At 45.0% G+C, this 23,033-nt stretch overlaps 1 protein-coding gene across 4 annotated transcripts in view; it reads left to right on the top strand.

Moving 5' to 3' along the window:
• Window positions 1–5,816: 5,816 nt before the first annotated feature.
• The window catches only part of LOC118656329 (acyl-coenzyme A synthetase ACSM1, mitochondrial-like), a 58,714-nt gene continuing 41,497 nt past the window's right edge, over window positions 5,817–23,033 (top strand). Inside the window, exons 1-4 of one of the 4 annotated variants that reach the window (XM_036309551.1) lie at window positions 5,817–5,956; window positions 11,712–11,952; window positions 18,102–18,312; window positions 21,151–21,358. In XM_036309551.1, the coding sequence (XP_036165444.1) occupies window positions 11,761–11,952; window positions 18,102–18,312; window positions 21,151–21,358 (611 nt within the window). In that variant the 5' untranslated portion in view covers window positions 5,817–5,956; window positions 11,712–11,760. Of the gene's footprint in view, window positions 5,957–11,306; window positions 11,408–11,711; window positions 11,953–18,101; window positions 18,313–21,150; window positions 21,359–23,033 lie in introns of those variants that run through there. The other 3 variants (XM_036309552.1, XM_036309550.1, XM_036309549.1) reach the window with 3 other exon arrangements.

Raw genomic sequence — 23,033 nt, 5'->3', positions numbered from 1 at the left:
CTAACTTAATCAGCCAGTTAGTTAGGAGTCATCTTTATTGTATGCAGGTTCAGAGCAGATTACCTCTGTCAAATTCTGAACAAACACAGGAGGGAGTATTTCCTTTTTATATCCTTCTAGTTCTTTGTGTAAGTTATTTTTGTAGATAGCGTGTAACCTTGAGTACATATGCTATCTATACAGACACCTGTAACTTTGAGTATCATATTTATACAGGCACCTGGTATCAATATCAGTATATCAGTTTAGATGGCCAGCTTGCAAGGTCAGACAATTAAGTTTATCTTTTCTATTCAAGCAAAAAACAAAGTTATTTTACAGTCTAAAAATAACAGAGTTGACCTACAGAATAAGAGACTAAGAATAACAGTAGCTCAAACAGCAGTTTCAAACAGCAGTTTTTCCAAAGGAGGGACCACTATGCTTCACTGGGACCAGCTGTTCGATGGACTTGTTACCAAGCAAGGGCTCGCTGTCTGATGTGCATAAAAGCCAATACCATGGCACCAGTTTTTGAGAAAAGAAAAAAGCTTTATTGTGAAGTCTATGAGCAAGGAGTTCAGTCTTCCCGATCCAGGTTTTGGGGCATGGGCTTGAGGGGTCGGCATGGGGACCGCCTGGACAGTGGCCTCTGAAAGTGTTCTGTTATTCAGGTCCTGATCATGTCCGGTCCTTTGGCTCCATGGGTGGGGGATGGTGGATGGAGATAGGGGATGAGAGGTAGGGGAATGGGTAAAGGTGGAAATCTGGTTCGATGAGTAATTTGCAACATTTTTTTCCTCTGCTGCCTGACTTGCAGTTTTGTTCTATTGTCTCTGAAAAAACAACTCACTATCTTGTAAGGAACAGAATAGGACCGTCAGAACTGGTTCTGTGGTTACAGAGTCATGACTTTTTTGGTTATTCTTTTCTACCCACTGATGAATACCATCCCATCTCCCACCACCCTTCAAGGTCTCAGTACTCAAAAAAAGAAGAGGGTTCCGCCCAGCTGGTGTGGTTTGGTGGTTGAGCCATCTCTGAGCCAGGTCACGGTTCAATTCCCAGTTGGGGCACATGCCCGGGTTGTGGGCTCGATTCCCAGTAAGGGTATGCAGGAGGCAGCTGATCAATGATTCTCTCTCATCATTGATGTTTCGATCTCTTTTCCTCTCTCCCTTCCTCTCCGAAATCAATAAAAATATATATGTATATATATATTTTTAAAGAAGAAGAGGGTTCTAGGACACAAGAAACAGAGACCCTTGGGACTTTGAGCTGAATAAAAAGCCCACCCTGCAATTGGTTTGGGAGGTTCAGACCCCCAGAAAGCTGCACGGATAACGTGTAAGAATGTGATATCTGAAACCTGTAATGCAGAAAGGGCCCTACAGAGGGCCCCATCCTGAAAGAACCTTTGTTGTTTCCTTTTATCATTTACACGTTATTCACTGTTGCAAATGAATAATACCAAAGATGTCCTGAAAACTGGTAAAGGATATTCACTATAAGCCACCCCCACTGCAATCACAGTTCTCCTCCCTAGAGGTAAATAATTCCACCCTCCCCTCCCCAAATCCTTTCAAAGAGACCTAGAGGGAATTTGAAGAGAGCCAAATGGTAGAGAGCTTAGTTGGTTTTCTCCTTCCTTACTCAGGTTGTGTTAAAATTTGCACCCCATTGGAGCTCCCTCTGGACGCCACTTATAAAAGAACTCACTGTCCCTCAGTGTTGGGGTCCAACCCCAGCAGGTCTAGGGGTACCCAAAGGTGTGGATGGAGTCGGTGAAGAAGGAAGGACACGGAGACAGTGTTCAGTTGATCAGCAGCCTAGCCAGGATCTCCAGCCAAGTTCTGTCTAGGTTCTCCAGCCAGGTTCTGTCGCCAGGTTCTGTTTTTTATTGTCTTGTTAAATCTGTATTTATACCAGTTGATTTTAATCCTGTCAATTTCTATTCCAAAGGTTAGGGCGTTTCTTATCTCCATTCCAGGGAGTAAAGATTATGTAGTTTAAGTGTGATTGTTCGTAGTTAAAGTGATTAACTACCCGCCTGGCACTTAGTTAAGGGATTTTATTCCCTCCCTAACTTCAGGGAAAAATCCCTACCTGGGGAAACAACCTTTCTCAGAGAGGTGACCTTGGTTAAAACACATAGCGCCAAGAAGGGGAGCAAACATATTAAGAACAGTATGCCATATACGCCAGGTCCACCGAGTCATATGCTGTGCAGATGTTTCTTCCCTGCAGCAACTGTGTCAAGCAGCAAGGATGGACTGGCTTCCGGCACCTCAGGTCCTCTCTTCATCTTCCTAGCAGTGTGGGTGGGACAGGAAAAGCCTCGGGAAGCTCCATCACTGTGGTCCTGGCTTGGGCTAATGGATCAGTACTTCAGTCAACATTATCCTGGACGCCGGGTACAATCCTGGTGTTCAGCAGCTGGTCCTTCCGCCTGGTCACTGTCACTGGAGAGGTAAAAGCCCAGGGACACCAAGGCTGGCTCTAGAACCAACCGAGGAATAGTGAAGGTACATGGCATGAAGCCAGATCTCAACTTGAACAATCTCAGAATTTTCTAAAAATGACATTTCCCTCAATGTTCTGGGTTGTATAAGAAGTAGTGAGTTCCCTGTCTTGTTTGCATCAGATTATCTGATTTCCAAGTTCTCCCTTTCCTTCTAGAGATGGCACCAGCCAAAGATTGAGCTTTTTGGGCCCAGCAAAACCTGATAAGTGATCCCCAACCCTCCCACAAGATTCCAAGGCACAAGGAACCAAAAGGGATATAAAGTTCAACTGCCTGTGGATAATAGCTGGTAGATGGTGCCAAATCCTTGCATTCATTTATTCAACAATGCCGGGAACCAATTCCAGCATGTCACAGTATCAAGAGTTTCATCAAAAGTTTGACGCAACTTGGGGACTCAACAGGGTTGAGTCACACATATAGTCACCTGTTGGAAATGGCTAAAGGCATTTCCCAAACCTGAATAGGAAACTGATTGTGGCTGCCAGACAGTTAAAGGGCATCTTAATCTACATGTTATTGCCACCTACTGGCCAAACACCTGAATAGCCGTAGGCTATCCCCCAAACTGACTGCTTCTGTACCCTTTTAAACCTTACCCCTTGAGGTGTATTATCTCCACCTTGCCTTAGGACAAATTGTGTTAATAAAAGCAAGGGTCCTAGACAAGGAGGCACTCTTCAGTTCCTTTAGCTGAAGGTCCTCTGACCCCCAATGCCTTTCAAAATGATATCTCGTCTCCGGACTCTTTATTAGTCTCTGGATTCCTATGTCATCTATGCGCAGCCTTTTCCAGATTCCTGAACCCTTCTTGATGCTGGGACATGAACCCCGGCACAACAACTAGAGGCCCGGTGCACAAAATTCATATACAGGTAGAGTCCCTAGGCCAGGCTGGCGATCAGGGCAGATCAGATTCCCCACTTCCCTGCCTCCCTGCCTTCTCCTTCCCTCACTCCCTCAGCACCCTGCCACCGCCGTTGGTCGCACGCCATGTTCCATGCCACTCCTTGGTGGTCAGCTCACCAGGTCATAGCGAGCGATCAAACTCCCGTTCTCCTGGTCGAACTCCTGAGGAGACACTTTGCATATTAGCCTTTTATATCTATAGATTAGTAGTTAAGTGATTCCTAGGACTGGTATTGTCTCACCCAGATAGAATATATATATATATATTTTAATTTTGTTATTTTAATGGGTCCTTTGCCCACTTTTTTTTTAATGAACAATTTTATTTTATTTCTTTTTTCATTTTGATTTTCTTAAAATTTTGTTTTATTGCTTAAAGTATTACAAAGAGTTTTACATTTGTCTCCCTTTTTCCCCCTTGACCTTCCCCAAGACTCCCCTACCCCCAGTGTCATGTGTCCATTGGTTATGCTTATATGCATGCATACAAGTTCTTCAGTTGATCTCTTACCAACCCCCCCCCCCCGCCCCCGCCCAGCAGGTCTGACTTGTGCCAGGGGTAGGGCGTGTGCCAGGTGATAACTCTGTTCATGGAGAGCAGAGCCTGCACTGGCCCAGAGGCTCTGACCATGCTGGAGGGCGGAGTCTGTGGTGTGCTTGGCAGTAGTAGTGCGTACTCTAGGTCTCACCAAGGGGTCCAGGTGTCAAGTCAGGCGGGGCCTGTGGCTGAAGAAGTGGGCTTGGTGGGAGAGTCGCACAATCCAAGATTCACCGAGAATCCAGGTGCTGAATCGCGTGTCTGGCCCCTGTCTCCTTGACCTCAACACTGTTGTTAAGTTCCCCACAGGAGACCCACTGAGATCCAGAGAGGATCCCATGGACTTCTCTTCCTGTCTCCATTCTCTTCTCAAAAGTGATGAGTGACTGCTTTTTCTGCTTGAATGACAGGGGGTTTTTTTGTACTTTGATACTTCTGGTGTTTAACCTTTACTAGCCCTGCCCTCTCTTTCACTCCTTCCATGACATAAAAGGCTGCCTGAGCTAAAAGTTCATCATTAATGAATCACTCAGGAAGAACAAGACCCACGCTCAGAGCGAGGTTTCCCTCAGCCACGGCAGGGGAGTTCTAGGTGTTTCCAGCAATCTTTGCTGGTGACTTTGAACAGTGGTATTTCTCTCCTGGTTCAATGGGAGGTAAAATGCAATGGGAAAGTGGGGCCAGAACAGTGGAAATGCGCCTACCCCCCAACAATACGCCCAACAACACCCCCAAATGACTCTAGGAGAGAACTAATAGTTCAAGCCACTACCTGTGACAGTACCCACTCACATCTGCATGCCTGGGCCAGGTGCTTCCCAGGCATTACCTCATGCAGCCCTTTCAGAGAGCCCAGGGGCACATCTGAGCAGAAATCCTTACACCTCCATTTTTCAGACCAGAAGACCAAGGTTAGAATAGCAAATGGCCTGCACATGGGCCATCTTATAAGTGGCTGAGCCAGAATTTCAGCTCAAGACTTTGGGATTCCAAAGACCCTGCATTTTGCTAGTACACCAATGTTATACTTCAAATCCCAAACTAATACAAACAACCAACATTGATTATGCCAAGCACTGTGCTGTAGGCTTCCACAAATTATTCCATCTAATCAGAACCACAATGAAACAACCATACCCTGGCTGGGTAGCTCAGTTGATTAAAATGTCATTCAGACACGCCAAGGTTGTGGGTTTGATCCCTGGTCTGGGAACATACAAGAAGCAATCAATAAATGCATAAATAAATGGAACAAAAAATCTTTCTTAATCTCTCTCTCTCTCTCTCTCTCTCTCTCTCTCTCTCTCTCCCTTTCTCTCTTTCATCAATAAAAGTACACATAGAAGATTAGGTGTCACTATTGTCACCCCTATTTTATGAATAAGGAAACCAAAGCTTTAGAGAAAGGAGTCAGTGAAGGTCAAAGAAATGGTAAATGGCAGACCTGAGGCTTCAACTTACATCTTTCTGCCTCCAGAGCACTGGCTTTAACTACTAGGCAACAGTGCCATTTGCCTCTCATTTAAGTGAGAACATTGGAGGGACAGGGCTGGGAAAGGGGAGCCAGTGAGCCTCAGGGAACAGTGAGAGTGCTGCATTTGACTTTCACACTGCACGTCATCCTACAAGAATTGGAGGTGACTTCACATGTTTTGTTTTTCTTTTTTAATTTCTCTTTATTGTTGAAAGTATTATAGATGTCCCTCCCTTTTCCGCCCATTGACCCCCTCCACCCTGCTCCCGTCCATATGGTTTGTCTTTCTAACGATTGTCTCTCTACACAGGCCTATGATTGCCCTCGGCCCTATCCTACCTGAGTAGCTTCTTCCTTTTGAATCATCCAATTCCTGCCAAGTTTTCCACCCCATGTGTGGCCAGGGGCTAAATTTGGTTATGTGCACACTCCTGGAAACTGCTAACCAGAGAGGACTACACATGCAAACTTCTCTTTTCTCTGACAATCCAAGACCTGACCCAACTGTCTCCTAGACAACCCCCAAATCCAGGTAAGACAGGCAAATGAGAGGTGAATGGCAGCTTCTGTATGTGTGTGTGTGTGTGTTGTGTGTGTGTGTCTGGGGGCAGTAAGTATATACAGAGTCCTGACCTGAAAATCTGAAAGCCCAACTATAGGTTGGCTGGCCTTTGGTAAGTGTCCTAACCTCTCTGATACTTCATTTGCTTAACTGAAAATGAAGGTGGTGATATCCAGTAGGGGATCCATGGGGATATGCACAGGCTATGCCTAGCACAGTGGCTGGTACATAGCAGGTGATCAATGTAATGTTAGACAGCTGTGCATGGGGTGGAGCGTGCAGAGGGGATTAAAAAGACCCAGAAGGTGAATACCTGGAATAAGACTGCACTATGCAGTAGCGGGTTCACATTATAAAGAGGTTGTGGCTCTCATTTCCTAAAAAATTTTCCTATCTAACAGGGGGGTCGGCTTTAGAATTTGCTGGTTGGGACAGGGCACCTCAACATTTATTGATCCCTTACCCTTATTAGACACAGTGTCTATTGCACTTGGATCATCACTGGCAAAGGGATTTTTGTAGATTATTTTACTAATCCTGTGGGCAGCTGGGTGGTAGGTATTGTTACTATGCCCTCAAGTTCAGAGACACAAATAGTGGCCAAAATCACTCAGTTGGTAAGCAGTGGAACCAAAGCTGGCTGGGTAACTCTAAGATCCCCTGGGACACAGTAAGTCTGTTTTCTGATAAAATGAATAGTTTTTGATGCTGAAGTCTCGTGAACTCAGAGCTTTGTTGCTAGATTGCAGGGCACTGTGGGCCTAGGCATAGAGTAGTGGGCTGAGCCACCTCTCAAAACCCAGTGCCAAATTGAACTTAAAGTATTTCAAATGATTGTATTATATATTATAATTATATATTATATATTATGTATTGTATATTATATATTATACATTATGTATTATATATTATATATTATACATTATGTATTATGTATTATGTATTATAGATTATAGATTATAGATTATACTAGTAGCCCGGTGCACAAAAATTTGTGCACTGGGGGGGGGTCCCTCAGTTATTAAACATTTATCAGCACAACACTGACCACATTGGTGGTGGTGGTCTTGTCAGAATGTGTTATATTATGCAGATGAAAACCTATTTAAGCACTCAACCACTGGTCCATGTCAGCAAGACTCACATGATTGTTCTTTAAAACTATTTTATAGGATGTACTTAGATCAGTAATTTTCAATCATTTTTATCCCTTGGCACACATAAACTAATTGCTATAACTCTGTTGCCGGGGCTGACTAGCAGACCCTGGGTGACGATGAATGATTACTCTGACACATGATTGCTGTGAAAGAGAAGGCTAAGGGACTGCCTGGCTATAGGAACCAGACAGCCCCATTCGCCTGCCTCCTTAGGCTTTTATTGCAACAAGGGTGAACTAAAATTAACTATTAGATACTATCAGCAGGGTAAGTATCCTTGAGAAGGCACATGCATCTATAGTATCCTTTAAGCAAGGGCATGTAAAGAATAAACATAAAGATTCCAGCAAAACACCCTTGTTTGGGAAAGTCAAGGCAGGGTCTGCTGCCTTTGGCAAGGTCCCCCTGGAGGCCTCTGACCTTTTGGAGAATCCTCCTTACAGACTTCCCAACCAAGTCCCGTGCTTCCCCACACTCTGTGGCACACCAAAAAATATATTATATATTTTTTGCCACTCTGACCAAAAATAGCTATTATTTTTATTCATCCACACTGGTTGGCTATTGTTGTGTTGGCTGTTGTCATTTTTTAAAATTGAAACTCTAAGGCAGTGGTCAGCAAACTGCAGCTCTCGAGCCAAATGCAGCTCTTTAGCCCCTCGAGTGTGGCTCTTCCTAAGCCTTAGGAGTACCCTAATTAAGATAATAAGAATGTACCTACCTATATAGTTTACGTTTAAAAAATTTGGCTCTCAAAAGTAATTCCAATTGTTGTACTGTTGATATTTGGCTCTGTTGACTAATGAGTTTGTTGACCACTGAGTTAGAGCATTGGCCTGCACATGGAAGGGCCCCGGGTTCAATTCCTGGTCAGGGCACATACCTGGGTTGCAGGTTCCATCCTGTGCCCCAGTTGCATGCAGAAGGCAACCAATACATGTATGTCTCTCACATCAAGGTTTCTCTCTCTCTCTTCCTCTCTCTTCTCTCTCTCTCTCTCTCTGTCTCTGTCTCTCTCTCTCCTCTCCCTTTCTCCTTTCCACTCTCTCTGAAAAACAATGGAAAAATATCCTCAGGTGAGGATAAACTAATTAACTAAATAGAAAAGGTCTCCTTGGGTGAGGACTAACAACAACAACAACCAAAGGTTCTTCCTCTGAATAGAGCCTGATTCTGAGGATTAATTAATTTCTTTGTTGTTTCACTGCCTTTGGTTTAAGGGGAGTTTAGAACTGTCCTCGGGTATTTTAAGGGATCTTCTGAGGTCCTGTGTATGAAAATAGCCACGGAGTCTGGTATTCTTGCTCTAAACCAGTTGGTGCTGGTGGAGGGAGGTACATGTTGGAAATAATAGCAGGGGAAATGGTCTTCTTGGACCAGCTCTGCTACTAAACTTGTTTTGCAACCTGGAGAAATTCCTCTCAGGTGTTGGCTTAGATCCTGGTTTTTAAGCTCAAATGTCAACAGAGGCTGAAGAGTAAGTGCAGAAACAAGGAGGTGTGGCAAAGTAAGGAGTGGTGGGAACCCTGCAAAGTTGGAGAACGTCCCATTTAAATAAAGCAGAACCCTAATCCGTTTTTCTCAGTGGTTAGAGAGCCAGCCTTCAGACTGAAGGGTTGTTGGGAGCTGGGGAGGGGGGAGGGGAGAAGCAACCAATCGAGGTGTCTCTCCCACATCGATGTTTTTCTTTCCCCATCTCTCTCCCTTCCTTCCCCTCTCTCTAAAAATCAATGGGAAAAATATCCTCGGGCGAGGGTTTACAACAAACAAACAAACAAACAAAAAAACACCAAAAACTGGAGCAGATAATTTTTTCTCCAAAGGAAATGTGTTTGAGGGCCAGGTCTGGATCAGCTGATACCTCAGGGCCTTTCTTCCCCAAAGGTGCTCAGACAAAACAAAAGATAGTACTGTTAGTTGACAGGCACTAAAAAGGAAGGGGCTTATTGTAGCTCATGTGGCCTAAGGACCATGTTGACAAGCAAACTCTAAGGGGTGAACTTCTCCTGTGTCTGTACTCTTTTCTGCAGACAGTAATCCAATCACATATTTAGCTATGGTTTTCCTACTGGGAATGCAGAGCAGGGCTCTGGGGGCAGCATCACAATTAATGGAGGTTAGGTTATTATGGGTCAAAAGGACCTGAGCCAGCTGGTGTGGCTCAGTGGTTGAGCATCGGCCTATGACCCGGAGCTCATGGTTCAATTCCCGGGTTGTGGGCTCGATTCCCAGTGGGGGGTATGCAGGAGGCAGCCGATCAGTGATTCTCTCTCATCATTGATGTTTCTATCTCTCTCCCCCTCTCCCTTCCTCTCTGAAATCAATCAAAATATATTTTTAAAAAGGACCTGAAAGTAAGCTGAGTCAAGTTTTATTGGTCTATTCTGGGGGTCTCTGGTCAAGCAGTAGCATCTGACTGCTGAAACCAGGGGAGGGGCTTCCCTGTTTGCAGTGATGACGTGCTTGAAGCTCCAAGCTGTTTGTGAGGCCACCTTCCCTCAGTCAACATTCTCATGGAAAGATAATTCTAGCTTAAGCCATTTTCACACTCAAACTTTAAGAAGGACCCTAAGAAAATAGGGTTTTGCTTCTGTAACCACACAAACAATGGGTTCTTGCTGTCTGTCACTACTCAAGCCAATTAAGCAGAGACAGGGTTGAATCATATATGAGCATTTATTTCAAAACTAGAGGCCTGGTGCATGAAATCCGTGCACAGGCAGGGTCCCTAGGCTTGGCTGGCCATTGAACAGGTTCCCTGCCTCCCCATCTCCTCCTCCCCTCGCTTCCTCAGCACCCCACCACCACCTCTGTTTGCCTGCCATGTCCCTGCCTTCCTGCCTCCTCCACTGCCTGGTTCTCCCTCCCCCCCCCCCCACCCCACTTCTCCACCTCCCCGCCTCCTCTTTTCCTTGTTCCCTCAGTGCCCCGCCACTGCTGCCACTGGTCACCCACAATGTTCCACACTGCCCCCTGGTGGTCAGCGCACCTCATAGCGAGTGATCGAACTCTTGGTCGAACACCTGAGGGGACACTTTGCATATTAGCCTTATATATATATAGATTGCAGGCAATATGGGAGAACAGCAGGTCGTCCACAAAAGTCTGCTCTGCCCCCCACCATAAGTCAGCTGTTTATATCAGTAGAAGTACAAAGGAAAGTAGGCAAAAGGGCAAATGGGCAGTTTACAGATATGCCAAAGGGCTGGGGGTCTTCAAATGGCTTAGTGATGTGCAAGGGTTAGGGTTACAGGGGGAAATAGCCCAAGGGTGGGCCAGATGGGCAGTTATCAGGTAAGCAGGTTGGAGATTTGCAAAGGCCTGCAGGGATGCAAAAGGGCTGGCTGTCAATTCAGAGTTTCTGCAGCAAAGTTAATCTTTCCGTTTCCAGGTGAGCTCCCAGGTCCTGAGTGCAGCTGCCAGCCAGGTTAGAAAGTGCCTTCTTTAATCAGAATAGAACAATCACGGTCAACAGAGCAGGATTAATATTTCTTACAATACTAGCTGGTTCCCCAACATTCTATTTCTGCCCCTCTCACTCCCATTTTAAGGGCATTTGTTGGGAGCTGGAGTGGCAAAGCCGTTTCAGCGCCCACACACTGTCCTGGGAGGGCCCTGAGGCTAGACCGCAGTCCAGGAGGGAAGGTGCTGTGGTATTAGCCTCATCAGTCCTGAGTATGGTTGTGTATATTTGTCAATATCCTCACAGTCTCAAGTGACTGAAACCTAGTCTCAGGCAGGAAAACTCCTTGGCTCACAGAATCCGGGAAAGGATATTAACAAGAAAGGAGTGGAGACGCAGACGGACCTGAGGAACACTATGAACCAGCAACTGGAAGGTGTTCAAGGTCCTCTCAGCCCCTCAGTCCCCGCATCTGCACATCAGCTTTCTTCTCTCGTGCAGAGCAGTCGTCTCACATGATAGGAATCATAACCACAGACAGGATCTCAGATTCGCACTTTGTGGCCTCCTCCGAAAAGAGGGAGTGCCTTTACACCCTTCGGCAACACACACACACACACACACACACACACACACACACACACACACACACACCACATTTGAGAAAGGGATTGAGGGTAGCTCAGTCTGGATTAAAAATTGGTAAGGGATGATTGCTCAACCCTGGACCAATGAACTTTGCACAGGGGATGGAATCATCCAAAAAAAATAACAGCTTTCATAAGAACTGCACAGTTGGGCTTGGCAGGAAGAGAGGTCTTAGAGCCTGGCTAGCATGGAGAGCAGGACTTTCAAATGGTGAGTTTCCCACAAAGGGGCTGGTCCCATGGCTGCCAACCTGAGCTTAACTCCCAGGGGCTGAGAGGGAGGAGAAGACCCTGAGGAAGGTGTACCAATCTCATCTAGTAGCTACAATCCCTCCCCACCATGCTCTGCCTGTGGTTCCTGAGCTGGGAAGAGAAATCCTAAATCCCCAGTCACTAAGTTGTGCCTCCAAATACTGGTCAGCTGAAACAGAACTGCAGCCATGAACCAAATGTGCCTCGTCTCGTGGAGGAAAGTCCTGCTCCAGGACTGACCTATTAGCCATCTGTTCCCGAAGCAGGTGGTGACCGAGAAGTCCGTGCCTGCTTCCTGAGGACTGCTCCGCCATGCAGTGGCTGATGAGGCTCCGGGTCCTTTGGGGCACCCACAAATCCTGCCACGCCTTCCACCTGGCCCCTCGGACCTTGCGCTTCCAGTCTGTATCAGCAACTGGCGCCCCGAGATGGAATGACCATGATAGACCTGAGAAATTTAACTTTGCCAGTGATGTCCTGGACTACTGGACCCAAATGGAGAAGGTGAGGAGGCGCCTGTGATGGGGGAGGCTAGGTGCGATCTCTCTGGCTTTTCTTGCTCCTCAGAGGCTGAAGGGCACAGACCCAATTCAGCTGATACAGGCCGACCTCACCTTACCAGTGTCATGGGAAAAGCTTATGTTTTGGGGTTCAATCCTCACTCTGGCCACTTCCGCACTTCTCTGAGCCTCAGTGGTTCTATCTGTGAAACGGGGACAGTCTCACTTAAGAAACATGACAGCAGGTAAAGAGTCTGGTACACAGCCAGATAATTGTGACCAAATGCAAAGTTCTAACTACAAGGTCAGCAACTTGATGGTAATATGAATTCTGGCCTTCCACTAATGGGACTGTGAGCCTAACTGGGATTCAGCTCATCAAACTGGGACTCAACTTCAGGCTGCTCTCAGAGGGAGGGGACAGGCCCCCTGCTGGTGCCCCTGTGCACCTGACACCTACAGCTCAGTCAGCCGTCCTCCTGTGGGGAGAGGAAGGCCACTGCAGGCCTCGCCACCAACTCCTACTTGGGTGTGGCATTGGGGTCTGTCCAGAGAAACCAGTCCCTGCAGCCTCTAGAGTTTACAGGTCTCTTCAGAAGAAACCAAGTGCTTGAAACCAAAAGGGGAGCCGTGATGTCTACCCCAGGGGCTGGGGTGGACAATGGGTGGTGTTCCAGCTACTAAGTCCCAGCTGATGATGATCACAGTGTGAAGAGGTACCCTACATTATCTTTGTACAAAGAGAGAATCCACCTGCAATGCAGTCAGAGAGTTGATGGAATTTTTAAGTTTCCCGTGAATTTACCATATGCATTCACGTGTTAGTGTCAGGGCTTATATGCCTTTCACGGGGCTTCTTCTCCCTCTTTCTTTTTCCTTTCTCTGAGTTTCCATAAGAACTCCCAGGAAAATAGAGCCTTGGTTATGAGGAGCACTTTTATGACCCCATTTCCCAGATGAGAAAACTGAGGATCCGAGTTTTACATAACCTACAGAAATTACATGCCTAAGTGGGGGAGCAGAATTTGGGTCCAGGTTGGCTAGTTCTAAATTATATATTTTCTAACCTGGTCCCATGATCTGAAGACACCAAATTTTTTCCTTCAGACTGTAAATTGACTTCCATTACTGTCCAGACCAAAAATCTGATGGAGACCTTTTGAACGGTGAGATGGGCTAGAGAGGAGGAAAGGGGCCCAGCACTTCATTTTCGCATTTATCTTCATAAAATTCTCATTCATTAGTTCTCACATCCACCCATGGAGATTACCACCAAGTACATAGGATTCCCCATGGAATACCTGTTCTTGTTGGGTTTTATATCATTGTTATCAGTCACTGTCAATTCCTCTGTATCTCCCAATGTCCCCCAGCACCCTCATTCCATTAATTTTCATTCTCACAGCACTTCTGATCTGTTTCCACTTATCCAATTGCCTTAAGTATGATCAGTGTCTCTCCTAGGGATGTGTGGTATCTGACACCTAGAAGTTTCTCAATAAACGTTTGCGGAGTAAATTAATTTTGAAACCTGCCTTGCAATCTACAGATCTTGGTGCTCCTCCCATTAAAGGCTCTGCAGAGGGCACACCACTGGGGTCCACTCTGCTCCCTGAACCTCCTTTAAAACTTAACAGTCTTGAGTTAGAAATCCAACATTTTTATGTGCCCTCTCCTGAGTGTGTGTGTGTGTGTGTGTGTGTGTGTTGGCAAAGAATTCACTATAAAACAAAAGAAAGTGCTTTGTCGCTCTGGCTGGGTAGCTCAGTGGGTTAGAGCATCGTCCCAACCTGCCAAGGTTGTGGGTTTGATTTCTGGTTAGGGCCCTCACAAGAGTCAACCAAAGAATGCATAAATAAATGGAACAACAAATCAATGTTTCCCTCTCTCACATCCTCTCTTTTTAAAATGAGTCAATAAAAAATTTTAAAGAATATGAGGCAAACCTTTTCTACATGAAATAAACTCACGTGTGAAGGTCTTGTTTGTTTTATTGTGACTTGGATATCTTTATTTATCCTCACCCAAGGATATTTTTCCCAATTGATTTTTTAGAGAGAGGGGAAGGGAGTGAGAGGAAGAGGAGAGAGAGAGAAACATTGATGTGAGAGAGACACATCCATTGGTTGCCCTGACATGGTCTGGGAATGAACCTACAATTGAGGTACCTGCCCTTGGCTGGAAATCTAACTCTAGACCAGCCGTGGACAAACTACGGCCCGTGGGCTGCATCCGGCCCGTTTGAAATGAATAAAACTATTGAAAAAAAAGACCGTACCCTTTTATGTAATGATGTTTACTTTGAATTTATATTAGTTCACACAAACACTCCATCCATGCTTTTGTTCCGGCCCTCCGGTCCAGTTTAAGAACCCATTGTGGCCCTCGAGTCAAAAAGTTTGCCCACCCCTGGTCTAGACCCTTCACCCCACAGGCCTAAGTTCTAACAACTGAGCCAAACCTGTCAGGGCTTTATTTTTTTTTACTAGAGGCCCAGTGCACGAATTCGTGCATGGGTGGGGTCCAGCTGGCTTGCCTCAAATGGGGCCAATTGGGACAAGCTGGCCTAGGGGAGGGGTTGTGTGTGGTTGGCGGGGGAGGCTGATTGGGGGCTGAGTAGGCCAGGGGAGAGGGGACACAGGCAGTTGGCTGGCAGGCCCTGCCCCTGGTGTAACTCTGGGTTGAACTCCCAGTTGAGGGGACAATTTGCATATTAGCCTTTTATTATATAGGATAATTAAAAAGTGTTTTCAATTACAATTGATATACAGTGTTTTATTCATAAGTTATATAAATGTCTAATCATTAGGTTGTACACCTGAAACTGAGTTCTAGACTATTCCTATCACCCCAAAAGCTTTCTTTTGTCCTTTCTCAGCCAATCCCCTCCCACCACCACCCTGGGCCCCAGGCAACCACTGACCTGCTCTTGCACCCTTTTGTGTCTGGTTTCTTTTACTCAGTAATGTAATGGTTTTGTGGATTAGTTGCTTGTGTCCTTTTTTTTTCTTCTTTTTTTGTTAGTCCTCACCAGGGGATATTTTTTTCCATTGATTTTTTTTAGAGAGAGTGGGAGGGGGAGGGAGAAAGGAGAGGGAGAAAGAGAAACATGGACATGTGAGAGATACCTCCATTAGTTGGTATGCAGCCAGGATCAAACCTGCCACCTGGTACTTGCCCTTAACCAGGAATCGAACGCGAAACCCTTTGGAGCAAGGGCAGACACTCTAGCCGCACTGGCCGGGGCTGTTCATTTCTTTCTACTGCCCAGTTACTTACTCAGTGTTTTATCTGTTAAAACTATTTCTCAATATCCCTTGGTTTCAGATCTCACCCCTTAAAACTTTAAGTTTCAAATCCAGTTTAGTATCTAACACAGTCTGAATTCTGAGCAACAATTGTTTTCTACTTGATATACCAGCTTTTCCATAATTTTTAAAATCCTGCAGAAATCTTGTGTACTGTACTAGGCTCCCTGTATATGAGCAGTGCACAACTTGTCATCAATACTTGTTAATATTCTTTAACCTGTTGGGCAAGAATTTTTTTTCACAGCACTGATTTTTTTTAAAAGCTGTAAAGACACACATGTATATGCACATATATTAATCTTATCTCAGATGAGATACATTCTTTGGTTCCAATCATCTGAGTCAAAGGATCATGTTTGTGCATCTGTGAGGGGGAAATTGCTGGAAAAATATACACTAAACCATTTTCAGTGCTAACATTCAGGGAGTAAAAATGTGATGAGAAATTTGAAGAAATCCTTTTGTTTATAAGAACCCTTCTGCTCATAAGTGTCTATATTGCCTGAATTTTTACTCTGAACATGTTTTGTTTGGGGAATAAAATATTTTTAAAAAAACCATGTTTATTATAAAACACTTGGGGAAAAGAAGACAGTTGAGTTAAACAAGAAAATTGGCCATAAATATTTAAAACATTTACATATGGGCACATATGTGAGCCTTGTTTACCATGATATCCTTTTGGTCTAAGAACAGTGCCTAAGAAATAATAAGATCTAACTAATATTGAATGAATAAGTGAATAATTATTATTAAATTTGAATTATAATGTAAATATGGTTTTGCTTATATAAATTGATATATTGTTAGCATTTTATTGCAAAAAATGGTTTTATTAATTCTATAATTTTGTAGACAGCATATAGTTAGATCCTGCCAATCTTTGTCTTTAATTGGGAAATTTAGTTCTCTTACATTTAAAGTAATTGCTGATAGGGAAGGACTTACTACTGCCATTTTGTTAATGTTTTCTTGATATAGCTTTTATTTTTGTTCCTCATTTCCTCTTTTGCAGCTTTCTTTTGTGTTTTGTAGATTTTTTTTGTAGTGATATGTTTTGATTCTCTTCTCATTTCCTTCTATGTATATTCTGTGAACTGTGTATATTACACATAATGTCTTAAAGTTATAGAAATCTATTTTAAACTAATAACAACTTAACTTCAATTGCTTATACAAACCCTATTCCTAGATAAATTTGAATAATAATAATTATTATCTATCTATATATAAAAGCCTAAGTGACCCTTATGACTGATTGACAGAACGATCAGTCGACCAGTTGCTATGTCATGCCGTGACCGCCACGGGGCAGATGCTCAACACAGGAGCTGCTCTCTGGTGGTCAGTGTGCTCCCACAGCCAACCTCCTGCGGCCCCTCCCTCCCAGCCAGCCAGCCCCAATCACCCCATAGGGACTGAGCAAGACGGCCCTGATCAGCCCCAATCGCCGGCCAGTCCGAGGAACCCCACCTGTGCACGAATTTATGCACCGGGCCTCTAGTTATAAAGATATATGGAGAAAATTAAAAAAGACTTATATCCAAAATATACAAAGGACAATAAAAAAGAAACAACCCACTTAGAAAATTGGAAAAAGATTCTGAACAGACATCTCACTTGAGAGTCACACAGACAGCAAACAAGCATACAAAAGATACTCAACATTACTTTTTATTAGGGAATTTATAAATAAATGAATAAACAAATTCCTTTCCAGCCACATCTCTCCCCCACTAAATGTTGCCAACAAGTTTCACTCTTTTCCTTCTGTCCCAAAAAGGGGCTGGGAACCTGGCAACACCTCCTCCCAACCCTGGGGCACCACATCAGAGAAGGGGGTGCAAAAGTGAGCAGAACATCACAACATGCCCTGCTGTTCTGAGTGTGGCTTTAGCTGTTTGGGCATTTGTTGGTGCTGCAGATCCTTGACTGTTTTAAGAACCCCAACAAAGCCATTTTAGTCTGTTTACTTGATGTTTCCCTAAAGAAATAGGGGTCTGGACCTTCCCAGTCTGCTTCTTATGAATTTCACCTTTAGAAGTCACTTAATTTTAAAAATTAATTCTGCAAAAATATTCAGAGCCTAAATTAGCCTCTTTTATTGTGTAGCAATTATAATAATAGTCATATTTATTGAGCACCTACTGTGCCAGGCACTGTTATGTACACTTTACTCATTAAATAACTCATTTAGACTTTACTACCTTCTAGGTAATATTGTCCCCACTTTGTAGATGAGAATGCTGGGGTACACAGAGGAATGCACTGTCTGCATGGAACTAAGACACATGGGGATGGAGCTTTAAGTCTTCAATTGGAGACATGAAGCTATTCATGGTTTTATATGACTTGAGAGGAGATGGCTACAGTAGACCGGAAGAAGTTGGCTGGATCACATCCTAACTTTCCTTGGCTCTTTAAATGATTTAAAATGAGGTATCAGGCCCTAGCTGGTTTGGCTCAGTGCATAGAGTATCAGCCTATGGACCAAAGGGTCCCAGGTTCGAGTCCAGTCAAGGGCACATGCTTCGATTGCAGGCTCTTCCCTGGCCCAGGCACTGGTCAGGGCCCATACAGAAGGCAACCAATCTATGTGTTTCTCTCACATCGATATTTTTCTCAGTCTTTCCCTCCCTCTTCCACTCTCTCTAAAAATCAATGGAAAAATATCCTTGAGTGAGGATTAAAGAATAATAATAATAATAATAAATAATATAAAATGGGGTCTCGGTTCCTGAGCTATGTTCCCACTGGAATGTGACTGTGACAGTGAATTGGGGAAATAAGTGCCCTTTTCCTCTGAAGCAGGAAGTAACACATGGTGTGTGATCTTGACCAGGAAGGCAAGAGAGGCCCCAACCCAGCCCTGTGGTGGGTGAACAGCCAAGGAGACGAAGTGAAGTGGAGTTTCAGAGAGCTGACAGACTTCACCTGCCGCGCAGCCAACGTCTTCACGCAGACCTGTGGCCTGCAGCAGGGAGACCGTCTCGCCTTGATTCTGCCTCGAGTGCCTGAGTGGTGGCTGGTGGCCATGGGCTGCATCCGAACAGGTCAGTGACTCAGAGACCTGTAGAGACCTTAGGGATGTCCTGGAGCCAACTGGTCCTGGAACACTAGGTGCTTCCTCTTCCCTACATTCTTTCTTCTTCACAGTCGTTTTCTCTTTCTCAGACTCCCTCACATATTTTACCTTTTATCCCTCACTTTCTCCCTCACACTCACTTTCGCTCAAACGCAATGTCCCTCTCTCTCTCTCTCACTCTTTCTCTCTCTCTCTCTCACTTTCTCTTGCACAGTCTCAGACATTATTACTTTTTTGAAATTCATCAATTGCAAACCTTTTACCATATTGGAGCCCCCACCGAGTTAGTAAAGAATCAGTTGCAGACATGTGACACCCATAAATACCATGTAAATACCCATAAACACTGGGCCCCAGACATTTCCTTCACCATCACCAGAGCAGGCTTATCAAACAAGAAGTCCGACGTTGGTACAATATGTGTTACCTGATAGCTATCCATAGTCAACATCCCCCAATTGCCTTCATCATGTTCTTGACAGCCATTTCTTTCTTTAAGTCCAAAATCCAATTGAGGATCATGCATTGCATTTAGGTGTCACGTCTTCTCAGTCTCCTTTAATCTAGAAGGGCTCTCTAGCCTTTTCTGCACGGCGATGACATTTTGAAGTGTCTAAGCCTGTTGCTTTGCAGGAGGTGCACACAAATTGGTATTTCTCTCTCTTGCTTCACGATTATATTCATCTTAAAACATCTTAGCAGGAGCGCTGGGAGCACAGTGTGTCTTTGTCGGTGCATCACAGGAGGGGTCTATGCAGTTGTTTTCTCTTCCATCAGGGATACTGTTAATCTCAATAGAAGGGTGGTATTCAACTTTTTCAGGGCACCTTTTCTCTTCCTGACTAGTAAGAAGTCTGTGGGGTAACACGTATGAGACTAGTGTCTATCCTGCTCCCCCACTGTCTTTCACCCCGTGGTTTGAGTATCCCCTGATGATTCTTGACTGAGTTGAATATTATTATGGTGGTTTTATATGAGGATTTTCTGTTTACATCACCCCCTCTACATTCATTAGTTAGCATTCTTCTGGAGAAATTTCCCTTTCTCTTTTAATTGCTTATCTATCTATCTATCTATCTATCTATCTATCTGTCTGTCTGTCTGTCTGTCTGTCTGTCTGTCTATCTATCTATCTATCTAATTTAGAATCAGAATGGGACTCATGGATTTTCTTTTTAAGCACTTCTGTTGAATCACATGTTTACACAATAGTCTGTTCATGCTCTTGCTTATATATTCCCTCTCTTTTTTCCTCATAAAATAGTGGATTAATCAATCTAGTTCATCTGGAATCAAACGTTAATAGCAACAATAGAGGGAGCATAAAGAAGCCTTGTCACCTGTAGAGCTAAGATGTGAGCTGAACCCTCTGGGATAAATACAATTGAAGAGGAGTAGAAGCAGAGAAAGGGAATTCCAAGAACGGGCTTAGCACATGCAAAGGCTTAGAGTCAGGAGTTGCCCATGTGAATGGCCATTTTGAAATAGAGAACAGAGGTGCGGGAGAGAAAGATGGAGCGTGGGCAGCGCCTTCAGTGCCAGAATGGGGAGCATGTGCTGTTTTCCTGGAGAGAGGACACAGGTGTTAGTGAAGAGAAGTGAAGGTGAACGTGGTGGCAGGCAGGCTAAATGGCCATCTCAGAAGTGATTAAAGAAAACTGAGTTTATTTAAGGAAAAGAAGTTGGGGGTGGGATATCCAAAGGGAAGTGCTGCACAACCAGGAGCCAAGGGGCTGGTGGGCACCCAGGAGCTGCAGTTTCATCCTGATGTGCAGTCACGGGTGGAAATCTCTTGTTGTCAGTGGGTTTGGGGGCTGAGCTGCTGGGTTTGGAATGGGGATAAAGTACATGTCTGATCAGGGGTCTTCAGGACTGTTTCACTTCCTTACATGGTGTGATTCCTGGTGTCCAGCAAGCATTTGTTCTCCTATGGCGGGAGCTTACAAATGGTTGTAAGGATTACATTGCCCTATAGTCTTCACAAGAGGAAACGTGAAGGGGGAATGTTGATGCTCTGGGGAACTTACCCAGGTAATAACACAGAAGTTCAAGGCAAGGCATCTGGTGGGGAGATTAGAATCCAATAGGTGCACACAAATACTGGAACTAATTGTTGGCGACAGCAGATGGGAGGGAAGGTAGGAAAGTTCAAGGGACAATGTGGTTCATTTGGATGTGAGGGATGAAGGAAAGAAGGGATTCCCAATGACACAGGGATGAGAGAAGGGGGTGGGAGCAGAAAAGTGGGGGCTGGGATGCAGCTATTCCTGATGTCAGAGACTCTGTCCTCCTTGCATCTGTGCTCCCAGGTCCCATGTAAACTCTTGTAAAGTAGGACCCACCTGTCTACTGGCTGCACCCAGCTAGAGCAGACAGGTTGAGGGCAAGCGTTTCAAGTTTTAATGTGCGTGGGAATCACTTGGAGGTCCTGTTAAAATGCAGGTTGTGGCCATGCAGCTTGGCTCAGTGGTTGCGCATTGACCTGTGAATCAGGATATAATGGTTTGGTTCCAGGTCAGGGAACACTGGATGTCCAGGTTGGGGGGCGTGCAGGAGGCAGCCAATCAATGATTCGCTGTCGTCATTGATGTTTCTCTCTCCCTCTCCCTTCCTCTCTGAAATCAATATGAATATATTTTTAAAAATGCAGGTTCGGATTCGGTAGGTTTGGGTGTGTCCTGGTGGTGCTGACACTGCGGGTCTTTGCATAGCAAGAGGTTAGGGAATTTCTATGCAGATAAGCCAGGCCTGAAGCCCAAGGTTGTGAAAGAGGAAACGAAACAGATAATTTCTTTCTCATCCCCAGGGATTATCTTCATGCCAGGGACAACCCAGCTGAAGGCCAAGGACATCCTCTACCGACTAAAGCAGTCCAATGCCCAGAGCATCGTGACCACAGATGCCCTTGCCCCGGAGGTGGACTCTGTGGCGTCTGAGTGTCCCGCTCTGAAAACCAAGCTCCTGGTGTCTGACCACGGCCGTGAGGGGTGGCTGGACTTCCGATCTCTGATTCAGTGAGTTTCGGGTCTGACGGAGGTGCTCTCTGAGGAACGGTGGGAGAAGGCCCTCCGCACCCAAGCGCTGTAGACAGACAGCTGGTGGTAGGAAGCTCACCAGGCCTGGCTCCAGAAACCTCCTCCCAGCTGTGTCCCTGACCTGCTGTGTGACCCTGGGCTGCTTCCTGCCCCTCTCTTAGCCAAGGTTGCTTCATCTGTAATATCAGGACATTGCACTTCTATGCTTCTCTCCCTAAAGTTTGATCACCCCTGGGATGTGAAAGGAGGTGTAATGTCAGAGGATTACTGTGTTTCAAGCTTCTTGTAGGTGGGAATCTAAAAGATTATTCACACATAAATATAAATAAATGTATACGGATACGTTGGATAAGAGGTTAAAATGGATCTTTGAGGTGAAAGTTGAGACTACAAGAAAAAATGAGGCTGTGACTGGCAGAGGGTTTTGGGGGCCAACATCTCCCAGGGTCTGGGTGCCCTTAGAAAGTTAGGGAAATGCCGGGAGGTCAGAAAGACCCTCCACTTCCAATCCTTTAATTCTGTGAGCCTTCAGGGGTTTTTTACACAGTCGGCCTGAGAAACTTCCGGACCTGTAGAAAATTTTTATGAGTTTATTTGAGCCAAGCTGACAACATATGCTGGGAAGCAACATCTGAAATGCTCTGGAGGAAAACCGTTTTGTAGCTTCTTTCATGCATTTGACATTCAGGAGGTGACGCAAGAAAGATTACAGGAAGGTGGGAGAAAGCCAGGTGGGGATGGGATGACAGGATAGTTAAAGATTAAGTGCTCTCTTGCGGGGTACCAACCCCTTCAAGGGATATCACTTTTCGTATTTCAAGGGCGTGTTAACCTACCTGCACAAGAACAAAGGACAGGCTTGCTTAAGGCAAAGATAAACCTTTCACCAGAGAAGTTATGAGTCAAGAGCCTGACTCCCCACCATGCCCTGCCCGGTCAGGAATTTATGATCAAATCACCTGTGAGGTTAGTTTCACAGCCTCCTGTTCCACCCACAGCTCAAACCTTGCTGGGTTTCTTTTCTTTGTCTCTTTTATTTTTCCGAGCTAACATTGGTTTATAACATGTAAGTTGTACTGGCTTTGTTTTCTTAAAGTAACATTTCTATTTTTAAAGTAAAATGTTATTCAACCCCAAAAGGCAAATACTTCACTGATGTCACACCTGTGTTGGACTCTAAGGTCCGGAGTTGGGGCTCTCCCTCCAGGGAGCAGGCCCTCACCTTCCCCTGGCGCTACCTTTGCCTTTCTCGCTCCTCAAAACCAAGGGCCTTTCTTCTGCCTGGAACTTGTTTCCTGAGCCAATGCAGCCCAGCTGGCTCACTTCTACTACTTCTGTGGCTTTCTAGTTAAACTTTCTTTTATAATTTGAATAAACAAATGAAGCCAGAGAGTTAATAAAAACCTAAATAAATAATACTGTTTAAAAATCCCTTAAGTTGCCCAGAGTCACTGTGGTACCATATCTCAACAAGAGCCAGTGTTCCCTCCAGCCTTTGGATGATCTGCAGTTTATTTGAACAACACAGGAAGCTTATTGATCACGCCCAATCATCGCAGGCGCCTATCATCGCAGGCCCAGGAGACTGAGTGTAGAAACTCCCAGGAATCTAGCCCACTGAGGGGCCTGAAGTTTTCCTCTGTAGGCTCGAGTG

This window comes from Myotis myotis, unplaced genomic scaffold, assembly GCF_014108235.1.
Source record: "Myotis myotis isolate mMyoMyo1 unplaced genomic scaffold, mMyoMyo1.p scaffold_m19_p_5, whole genome shotgun sequence".
Classification (NCBI taxonomy): domain Eukaryota; kingdom Metazoa; phylum Chordata; class Mammalia; order Chiroptera; family Vespertilionidae; genus Myotis; species Myotis myotis.
This window is presented reverse-complemented; position numbering and strand designations above follow the sequence as displayed.